The 11671-nt window shown below is 35.5% G+C and overlaps 1 protein-coding gene across 4 annotated transcripts; it reads left to right on the top strand.

Annotated features, from left to right (window-relative positions):
- Positions 1-285: 285 nt before the first annotated feature.
- LOC113692080 (uncharacterized) lies at positions 286-11360 on the top strand. 4 transcript variants are annotated; one of them, XM_027210423.2, is made up of 8 exons: positions 286-416; positions 3292-3365; positions 4084-4755; positions 4886-5155; positions 5259-5419; positions 5862-6010; positions 6108-6206; positions 11044-11360. In XM_027210423.2, the coding sequence occupies exons 3-7, from the start codon at positions 4397-4399 to the stop codon at positions 6204-6206; spliced, it is 1038 nt and encodes a 345-aa protein (XP_027066224.1). In that variant the 5' UTR covers positions 286-416; positions 3292-3365; positions 4084-4396; the 3' UTR covers positions 11044-11360. The 4 variants fall into 4 exon arrangements, with proteins under 4 accessions (XP_027066224.1, XP_027066223.1, XP_027066225.1 ...); XM_027210422.2 differs by lacking the exon at positions 286-416 and adding an exon at positions 585-726; XM_027210424.2 differs by lacking the exon at positions 286-416 and adding an exon at positions 747-1172.
- The last annotated feature ends 311 nt before the right edge of the window (positions 11361-11671 follow it).

The raw sequence follows: 11671 nt of genomic DNA, 5'->3' as shown, positions 1-11671 counted from the left end.
GTAATAGCAAAGTACATTTTTTCACTCCCCTATTTTGGTAAATTCTCAAAATTGACAGTATACATTTATTCCAATTTAATTCTTTTAATGCAATAAATCTGTCCATCATTCGTAATTCACGAATAAAGAAAACAAAATGAGCACCCAAAGGACTCAATCAAGAGGTTATTAACATAATGAAAATTTGAGATTTCTATCAAAATAGTTGACATAGTCCCACGGGGCTTAAGCTGTTAAGCATGATCTTTTAGAATTCGAATCAAACTTCTTGGAAATCATACTCCTGTTGTGACTCGTGGCTGAAGTTTTAGAGAACATCCTCGAGTTACAAAAACTAAAAAACAAAAAGGTTCCCCCACTCCTCCTATCTGACAACCTTCTCTCCTTACCGGAAATGGGGCAGACAACCGTACCTGGTAGTTTTTTTTTTTTTTGTCAAATATCAACTTCAATATATGTACCGTACCTGGTAGTTGATGGTCATGGTTTAGTTAAAAAATTTTGTACATTCAGATCACATTTTATAATTGGCTTTCCATGTTATATGTAAATTTATAAAAATTTATTCTAAAATTATATCATACGTAAAAAAAATTATACCGTATGTTATGCACTGTAAAAAATGCACTTTTTTCATCCCTTCCCATTACCCTCTATCTCACTCAAAAATCTCAGCACAAAGGTTCTGCAACAATGGCTTAAAGGGGTTTTAGCTTTCTTGTCACGGTAAATATAACCTTCCATTTCCATGCATGCATGACCTTTTGTCTGTCCCCATTTTAGATTCTTTTTCGCTCCAATTTCTGCACTTTTTTCCTGGGTTTTCTTGTGCTCTGACCTTAACCCGTGTTTGGCTGCTGTGGAAATGGGGGAATATTATGGGTTTGAAAGTTGACATTTTTCAGCATTTCTCTTGATGGGTTTTCACTAAAATGACGTTTTACATGTTGGGTATTTGAGAATGTTGAAAGATTAGAGGTTTTTTTTTTTTTTTTTGCCTTTTTCCCCCTTCCAATTTTCTTGGCGGCCTGAAAGAGTAGTCGGTGGGCTTGTGTTCTTTGAGGTTGTTCATTAGGCCAGCTCTAGGCCAATATTCTGAGTAATTAGCCCAAAAAAACGAAAAAAGGGAAAAAACAGAGAGGGAGATTATTTTCTTCTTGCTCTGTCTGTCGGTGAGTGTTTATCTATCAGTTATTACTGTATTTTTTTCTCATCGTTATTAGAATCATCTTCTATATTATATTAGTAAGAGGAATGCATTTCTTTCTTTTTGTTGGTTTGTATGGTTTTACAGGTTTAGTTTCGTCAGGAAAAAAGTTTTAAAAAAATAAAAGCAAGTATCCCCACTTTAGGGTATCTAATCATTTTACCCCGTCATTGTTTGCTCTGTGTTTGATGGTTTGATTCTATGTGAGGAAACAAAATATTTTATGTGCGGCTCATTCGCCTCTTCTTCTGCCTACATCTATTTTTGAGAATTTACTATACGCTTTTGCTTCTTTTTTTTTCCCCTTTTCTGGTTCCAAAGCGATCATTTAGCCAGAATGCATGTGTTTTTATGTTTCTGTTGTGGTTTTCCAGTTTAGAAAAATCAGCAAAAAAAAAATGTATAGAAAGCTCCCTTCTCAAGATGCATGATCATTTCTCTAACTCTTTGTTTGCCGTGTTTGATAATTTGCTTCTAAAGATAAGCTAAGCATGAAATTACATTTGCATATATCTGCAGATTTCATTTTGGACAATTTAATGGAATGTGGACTGACTTGGTGACTTTTCTTTCCTTGCATTTTGACGCAAGACCAAAGGAGAAGGCATTCTGTTTTTCTCTTTTTGTTCTGTGCTCAGTGGCTGCTTGACGCTTTGTTATCATTTTGTCTCTTTGGGAGTTATTTTTAGATAATTTGTTAGTTCCTACGGGAAGTTTGTATTCCAACTTGTATGTATAATATAAAAAGGAGAAAGGACTCTAAAGAAAAGAGTGAGAGGTGTGATTAATTATTGATGGCCCTTGGCTTTTAGGGATAAACAAGTTATTGGGAGATGGTCCTTTTATGATTTTGAGAACTATTCTAGTGCTATGATGATTTCTGAAGTGCCACTTTAGCTTATGGAAATCTGAAAAGAAGGAAACTTTATTCTGCTACAGAGTCTACTGGAGTAAGTAATGATGCTCCATCTCATGAGAATCATTGCTTCAGTACAAATCGTCTCTTCACAAATAGCCAAATCCCTTGAAAATATTCCTGTGTGCAATGAAATTAGAGGCAACTACTTTGCTACCAATTGCAGAAAAAGTAATATTTTGGTCTACAACATAAGGAAGTATCAAAGTCTACACAACTCTACAGAATTATACTTACTCATTCAGTTCTTCATTTATCACATTTCATGCTGGGTACTCTCATTTGCAGCATGCAACAGCAAAACAGCAACTTTGTGCCAGTGATGGTAAAATGAAAGCATTTTTTCCGACCTGCAAAACACTGATTTAGCTTATGTTTTATCAATCTTTCCTCAAGAACTTGGTGTATTTAAGTCTGCCTTGATACCTTCTTGAAACTGACATTCTGCTGGTCTTTTAGAGCTCTTCTGCGTTCAAACTTCTAATAAAGACGGTATAGAAAAGCTGCTATTTTGAGGTGGAAACTAAAGAAGTTGCACGGGAATGCTTTACAAACAAAGTACTATGAGTGTTCTGGAAATTTTAGTGGAATGAGAAATTCACAGAACTCTTCTGATATTATTCGTTCTCATATGAGTTTGGATAATAATTCAGTTAATTTTAATTTATTAAAAAATCTTTGTGATCTTCAGTCTAAACCTTATTATCTCGATATATTATAAGATTTTAAACATAACTATAATCTCTTCCTCCCAGTAGCACTTGGTAGTCACTCACATCAACGCACCAATAGATGACAGTTAGCAATAGGAAAGAGAGTTCTCAGGTTTCCTTGAACAACTTCAAACTTTTAGACAATTTTTTATAAGTACATATTATGATAATAGGCACAAATTCTAGGGGATAACTAATTTATACATTTTAGGAAGGCCTCATACAAAAGGAAGAGCTCTGCTGGACAGGATTGCTGAAAGAGCTACATACTAGTTTGAACCTTTTCCCCCCTCTTGCTTCTCTGCCTTGGTTCCTCTTGGTGGAAATGAATGACAAAATAGACTACTTGATTAATATTTTGTCTTCTTCTCTGAACTTTCCATGTTTCTTTTTTTTTTCTTCCAATTTTTCTACTTATTTGTGTCACTGACCCATGTCCCATGTCTAATTTGTAGGAAATTGTAGGAAGATTTGGTTTTTTCTTGGTTTCCCTTCTCAAGAGCTCTTTCTACTCGAATCTGGTTTGAAGGTAATTTATTATTTGCCTTTTCAACTCTTAAGGGTTTCAGTGGATGGCTTGTTCTCTATATTTCTTGAATGCTATTGGTTTTTGTTTTTTTTAACCTGATACTTTCTTACTCTTTTGTATTTTGAGTTGAGAGTTTTGTTCTTTCTACAATCAGGTATAATGCTTCATTCTTTTTTTCTTCGTATTTTTTCTTTTTTCTTATGCTTTTGTCATTCTTCCTACTGATGTATTAGTGGGTGTCTTCTTCTCTTTGTTTGGTTGGTTGACTTCCTTTATGTTAATTTTCCTGCTAATTTTTTGGTTTGGTAAATTCTCTTCCTTTATCCAGCTAAGCAGACGCTTATCTAAGCAATCATTTCCGCTTGATTTCATTTTTGTTTTGGCAATTGCTTACTTTGGGTTTTGCACGAGTCTAAAGTTTTACTGTTGCATTGGGGTTAGAAATAGCAGGACAACTAGCAGTACATGGCCCCTTTTCTCCCTTTTTTATGTTTTTATTCATGGTTAAAGCAAAGTTACCAAAAGATGACTTGTTAGTAGATTATTTGAGATTTTGGTTGCTGATAGTATTGAAAGCTTCAAGCCTTCAACTATGACTTCTTCACTTTATTATTTTGAGATTAGGAGATTTTGATCGTATCAATTTCAATATTTATATTCTATTTTAATAGCATAGCTTCAACCGCATACGTCACTGTTTTCTCAACTCAAAGTGCAGATAGGCAGCGTCACTGGGCTTGAGTCCGTTGCTAGCAGGCTAAATGAGGGCCTAGCAAAAACATACCAGTGAGGAGCTAGGTTTTGTTCGCTGGACGGGGATTTTTGTTGGACCGTACACTATTCAGAAAACTCTCTGTGAACTGTGCGGATCAGTGTTCTCAGAAAACATCATCCCTGCTGCCGCCGTTCCTTTGGCGCTAATTTTAGACTTCAAATTCAAGCCTCATCACCCAGCTCATCACCCCCTCTTGGTTCTACAGATTTCACAAACCCAAATCACCACCAAACCCTAATCCATCATCCGGGATCAAATGGACGATTGGAAAATTAATGATTATAGTTGCACATTAACCAAAGTCAATGTGGAAGGTAGAAACCCAAGTGAAGGATATAGCAATGGTGTGTTACGAAGGCCAGGTTTGCCGGACAAAAACTGTTCATTTGTACCAGTTAAAAGTACAGAGTTGCTTCCCATATCTTCGAATATGGAGCGACTGGTCGGGAGCGACTCTGTTTTGTCAATTTATGGCCTCTTGTCACATAGAACAGAAAACAGATATCTTTTTGTGACTGATAGGATTGATTCTTCCTTGGACCAATCCTTCAAAAATGAAGGCGACCCGTACAATGAAAGTGGGTATTTGAAGCCGTCTTTGGCCGATAAAGTAAGGTAATGTTCATCATTTAAAACTCTGCTCCTTCTTTTCTTTGAAGATCTGCCCTTTTCTTTCTTGTTGATTGTGTACATCATTATGTCTCCACATTTTAGTTTGACATTTTAGTTGCTTTAATTTGTATAGGGGTTTGTTGGCAAGTTTTGTTGTCTTGTGCAAAAACAACGTCAAACATTGTGACGGCTGCGACATCAAAGCTACTCAAATATTTGTCGTGAAAGGAAAAGTCAAGCTTTTGTATGTCACAATTCATAGCCCACATGAGAATGAGGAACATTTCAGCAGATACAGCGGGGAACAGCTCAACAGATTATTCTCTCATCTACTCAATCCACAGAATAAAATCCTTGTGAAAAAGGAATATACTCATTTCTGTGGGTTGGATAATTATTTAAAGTTGAGTTTTAAGTTTTTAGAAAAAAAATCATAATACCTATTTTTTTTATAATTTACCTATTTTTTTATAATTTAAGTAAACTTTTTGTTTTTGATTCATTAGGGAAAAAGCTGCTCGTCATCCCTTGTTGTTAAGCCCTTGGGAAAGATTGGCACTGCCGGCGCATGTACACTGCAGGCTATTGTCAGATGGCAAATATTATCCAAACCTGCTCAATCGGAAATGTCGTATGGCGTCGTGGCAAAAAAATATCTCCCCCAACAGTTTGTATTTCATCCTTCGTCACTTTGTTTTATTCACTATTTCTTATCATGCTCATTTTCATTGTTTGTACATGTATTGTACTTTATTTTGTCCTTGAAATTTGGCAATAGCCACCCACAAATATTCTGCTTGGGAATATATATTTTGAGAGAATACGTGAATAACAATGAAATGGTTGGCTCTAAGTTAATTTTTGATAAATGTATGTCCAAACACAATAATAAATTAATGATAAGTAGAATCTTGGCTATTGGATAAAGAGATTTTGGCAGTGATATGTAAAGCTGATTTTTCATTGTTGGACTGTATTTATGATCCCATTATGTGTATCTAGTGGCACCATGGAGGAAAAAAATCCGTGGGATTGGCGTATTAGTTAGCTGACAAAACATGAATATAGTGTTTACTTTCATGTTTGACTGACATAATGGTCGGATGCAGGTATTACGGGAGTCATACTTGCCCATAGGTCATATGGCCATACGGCTCACGATTGCTTGGACTTTCTGAGAAATTTTGTCGAGCATGTGTTTGAACGTGGTACACTCGACAAGTACTGTGATGCAATTGGGGATAAAAATGCTACTTTGGTACATTAATTTTTGCCAATAAACATATGATATCTGTCTACTTTAGCTATAATACTTTTTGTGCCCCTTTAACTTTAATTTCTTATGTTGTATATAGCCATCACTCGTTGAAATGAACCAGCTTCTTGCGTCTCAGATTGGGGAAGATTATCTACTGAATATCTTTAAGAATATTGATTCTAGGCACTGGAAGTAGGTATGTAACACTAACATCATCTAGATTCCATCCCCAGGTGTTATATTAATTTCATGTTACCTTTTTCGCATAGTACTTGCATGATCAGCAACTGTTTACTATTAGAAAGTATCTCTAAGAAGGTAACTTATTAGGTTTAAAGTTTAACAGATATTCACACTTTGGATTTAGCATAGTTCTGTAAATTATGGAAATTAAAATTTGATGATATAGCATTTTCATATGTGACATTCACATCTCTACATCTCTGCATAGCTGTGAGTGACAAATGGTTTTTATCGTTAAGCATCACTTTTGCAATTGTAAGCATGTTGGTTGGAATCTATATGGCTGGATAGTTCCAAAATGTATACAACACATTGAAATGCCCAAAATGTTAGAGCTAGTGACATGGAGTGCTGCATGAGAAAATTGAAATTGAGGGAAAATTGGTGGTCTTTCCTACACTTTGTATTGAGAATGAGATCTGACATCAGTTTTGAAGTTTCTAGTTGGAGTCGGCCCACCTGAAAAGATGTGTACCAATATGTTTTAGTTTTTTGGAAAATGTCTTTGGGGCCCTTGATGCATTGAGTGGTCTAGAACTGATGCTTGTGATTAGTTTGTTTGCATCTGGCCATGCTTTTGAGTTTTGACAACCCAAGTCATAGCTCACTGTCTAAGCATACTAACATTTAGGCCATGCTCAGCTAAACTCAAGTTTATATCTAATTCCTCCTATTTGGACTGACCAAGCTTGGATTGTAGGGTAAACAATGGAGTCAAACAAATTTCATGTCTTTGTATGTTGAGAAATAAGGGATTAATAATATAATATGTTGAGAAATATATGGATAACAGATTTCATGTCTTTGTCATTAATCATTTAATTGCCTCGAGCTTGGTCAGATCTCACATCATCAAGTTTATGGAGAATGTTATAATCTTGTAGATAAACCAAATCCTCATTGATGTGCTTAATACTTTAGTTTTGTGCACTTAACCCTCGGGTTGGTAGTCTACTCTTCCAGTGCCCCAAGGCCCAAAGTACAGATTATACTCCCTAAACTTTAGGGCACTTAAACCTAAACTTTTGAGATAATTATACTAATTTGAATATAAACAAGGAAACTTAAGATCACATTTACTTAAACTTAGCTCACTCAAGCTCAACTTCAAGCTACATTGGATCTTTATTCAGTCAAGCTCAATCAAACTTGTGTGATATAAATTAATATTTTATATAATTTTAAACAAGAGATATGGTAGCTTTTCACACTAATAAATATAACAAAATCAAAATACATATATATTTGAAATTTGATTGAGCTCGATTAAATTTAGTGAGTTTCAAGTTTCATATGTCTATCTCTAGATGGAGCTTGAACTTGTCAAGTTATTCGAGTTGCTCGAACTTGATTAACACGAATTTAAGATGAGTTCGAAATCAAACTTTGATCGCATAAGCTCACAAGTTTTTTGCACCCTATTTAGAAGTAGATTTCGCCATGTACCCCCCACTGTGACACAATTGACAATCAACAGAAAAGCTCTTTCTGTCTCCTCAATTCCTCCACCGTATGAGTCCATGCATTTGACAACCCAGTTAGAGCTCACTAAGCATAATTTTGGCCATGCTCAATTCATCTCAAGCTTGTGCTAAGTTCTGCCTAATTTCGGTTGACCAAGCTTGGATAGTAAAGATTAATTTGACTCCACAGCTACAATGAGGTCTGGCTACATGACAGATAAATTAAGGAATTAGTACCTAGTAAAAGATATGACTAACAAATTTAATGTTTTTATGATAAATCATTTGATCAAATCGAGTCTGGACGCAGCAGTATCCAATATTTATGTCAGTTTGATGAAGGACAGCTATTATTCCTTTAAATTATAATTCCAAATGTTAAGATGTGAAACGAAATATTAGTCACATTTTCCTTTTTCCCCATTTTCTTACTTTTTAGATCATTTAAACTCGTACATTTTTTTTCACTCTTTTAATAATTTAATTTTGAAGAGAAATAATTTTTGTAAATACTTGGTAATATGTTTTTTAGTACTTGGTAGTCGAGTTTTTGTTTATCTCCAATGGCGGCGATTGCATGACCCGGACCCTGAGCCACCGTATCAGAAATCACAGTAGCAATGATTAAGGCATCATCTATTATTCATTTGTTTCTTTCTATTTCTGTGCTCTATTTACTTATGTGGTATACTGATTTCTTGAATGCCTTATGTTTCTGATGTTATGAAATAACATGATTGCGTGGTTCTGAGGTTGGGAATTTGAATTGGTCCTATGTGAAAATTGCCTTCCTAATAGCCTTGTATTAGTGATGTGTCTATGGGCCCTGGCCTTTTCTTAACCACAAAAATCACAGTGGCAACGGTTAAGGCATCATCTGTTATTCATTTGTTCCTTTCTATTTTCTGTGCTCTATTTACTTATGTGGTATGCTGATTTCTTGAGAGCTCTATGTTTCTGATGTTATGAAATAACATGATTGTGTGGTTCTGAGGTTGGGAGTTTGAACTGGTCCTATGTGAAAATTGCCTTCTTAATAGCCTTGTATAAGTGATGTGTCTATGGGCCCTAGCCTTTTCCTAAGTTGTTGATCATGGATTCCCTTTTTAAATAGAATACTTCTAATGCTGCTACCTCCAGATCAAGTGCTCTGTAAATTTGTAACGTTAAATGGGTGTTATTCCTTTGATGTGCCTAACAGGCTTTTCTATTGGGTTTTGCGTGATCTGTACTTGGGTTTTTGTTTGCCAATAGCAAGTACCTAGCCTAAGCCCTTGTTATTTGTGTGCAACAATAGCTGCTGCCAAGAATTTCCTCCATTTGTGTTTTCCTATCTTAAGTCATGCTATATACTGCTTGAAAGACTTGTAGTCTTAGGTCTCCTTATCTTGGCATTCTCTTATTCTGATGTTTTCAACTTCGCAATACCTTTGTTGCTCAAGGATTATGATTATATGTCCATTACCTTATGAGAAGTATTCTTGTCTAATTGCTGTATGGACAAGGATTTTGAAATCAGAAACTAATTCATCCCCTCTTTAACTCTAGATGGAAGGGGGCAACGAAATTTGTCTTTTCCTGGCCTGGGCAAATGATACCATCTAATGATCTTTTCAGAACCGTAGATTGTCCATAAACAATGAATTTTTCAAGTTCTGTGGTCGTTTCTATGTCAAACTTTCATACATCATTTCCTTTTCATTGGTTGGTTGTTTGGCTGCCTTGGAGAGTGAATAGAAGAGGGACTTCAAAGACAACTTTTGCAACCGGGAATTTGTAATTGGGGGTGCAGCTTTTGCCCTTTGGGTCGCTTTAGCTTTCATCTTAGTAGGTGCATGAAATGTAAGTCCTTGTCTGTTTGTGCTTAATTGAAATACTTGTTGGAAAGACTTTCTTTCCGGCTTCAGGCTGCATCATTATTTATTACAAGTCATGACATATCAATTGCTGCTATTGCTTTAAAGTGCCTATTGGATTATCTGCTATTTTCTTATTTGGTTCTTGTTGGTCTTAAGATGCAAAAGACATTTGTTGCCTTATAAGGTAATCCAGAGGACTTCAGTCAATGCACAGGTGTTCTGAAGCATCATGGCTTGCCTTATTATTATAAAATCTGTATAATGATATTCCACTATTTGTGATGTAACAACTTGTCAATTTTTAATTACATTACGTTGGTCCTTTGCTTAGTCATGTATTGCCTTTGTAATGCAGCATATGTGAGGTTTTTACATATTTTGTACCACGGTGAACTTTGTCCACTTTGGAGTTTGCAGCCTTATCTTCACTTTCTTGAAGGGATCTGTAAATTCTGGAGGCTTCTAGATTTTAGCTTTTTGGTCTTGAATAATTTGATTATCTTTAGTGGTTGAAGCTCTTGGTAAAATATGATTTAGTTTTGGAGTTTACAATTAGATTATCTACTTAGCAGGATTTAGTTTGTTAGGATTTTCTGCCTACTATGTGTCCTTCCATAGGAGTGATCTGAAGGAACAGGAGTATCTAGAAAAGTGTATTGCAACTGATGTGCTTTGTTGTGGCTTACTTCTAAGCCTCTTTGTTATTCCTTTCAATTTTCACTTTATATCATTATGTGCTTCATGAGTTTATCTTTGCTGTGTTCTAAATTTCATAGGTTTTTCTAGATGAAAAGATTTTAATGCATATATGTTCCGACAACACAGAAAATGGAACAGTTGGGAATTGATGACCTTTCTTTATATTAATCTGCTTTACCTATCTGTTATTGCCTATATTACAGTCTTAGAGTTGGGGATACTGGATGCTGTTAATTAACAGAAATAAAAAATGCTGTTGCAGTATTTTGGAAGTTGTAATTAGATACTTAGATGAATAGAGAACATAAAACGTGAGCCGAAATCATACACTTTTTTTCATGTCAGGTGCTTTGCGCACAGCATCCAATATAGTGTCTGTATTGTCTTGTGACCCTTCATTTACGAACAATTTTCAGAAAACCGTTTGTCTACAGTTTTCTAGTAGTTTTTTCCAGTACTTACATTGGTAGTGTCTGATATAGTTTATGGTTACCGGAAATAATTCAATCATTGAGGGCTGGGTTGATTATGTAAGGCTTGCATGGGCTGTGCCTTTAACGTTAACACAAGACGGTTTTGATGTGAAGGATACTTCATCTGATCATGTGTAGTACATGCATTTGTGCTTGGATATCGTTTTCTCTGGTAGCATTTTACAGTTGGACAACAAATATGTATGCTATTTGAGAGTTAATTTTGTGAATGGCTTGAAACAACCACTTGTCAGGTGACTTAATCGTGACTGTGGGATCTGTGTCTCTTATTGTAGGATGAAGCTGAGGACGTATAGCTCGAGACAGATGACTGCAGCGTTGATGATGGAACTTGAAGAGGGGTTGAGAAGAAACAACTTGAATAGCTTTGAGCTTTCACGAAGTTTGCTCTATGGTTTAAGGGAAGCTTGATTTGTCCAATTATCACTAGCATACCCAAATGAAAACCGCCAAATGTTTTGCTTAACTGGAAGTTTATTTGTACAGGGATCTCCAATGTTGCTGCATGTGTTTTTGAGTTTCATACCGTTTTTATTATGGCTGAGGTTATCAAAATGGATAGTTATATCTATGTGGGCCTGCAGAATTTGAAGCTTAAGAATCTCATGAATTTATAATCTTTCATCAATAAATCGTTGAAATGAGAGCTAATAATAATCACACAATAGGGTTTACACGTACGTGGAATCCGGCTCAGTTCCCTGATGAATGTACGAAGTGATCTTCCTTTATTGACATCCGAGTGCTTGAATGTCATTGAGGTGAGCTGAGGAATACTTGACATGGTAACTGCAGTATGCTGCTAAGTAAAATAATTGGCTAGTTGAGAAAGGCACCCATGGATCGAGTTGCTCAAGCCTCAAATTAGATGAGAAAGGAACAGAAAACTAATTTAATTTTCAC

This window comes from Coffea arabica, chromosome 6c (genome assembly GCF_036785885.1).
Source record: "Coffea arabica cultivar ET-39 chromosome 6c, Coffea Arabica ET-39 HiFi, whole genome shotgun sequence".
In the NCBI taxonomy this organism is placed as follows: Eukaryota; Viridiplantae; Streptophyta; class Magnoliopsida; order Gentianales; family Rubiaceae; genus Coffea; species Coffea arabica.
Note: the sequence above shows the minus strand (reverse complement) of the source record. Positions and strands in the feature narration are given on the sequence as shown.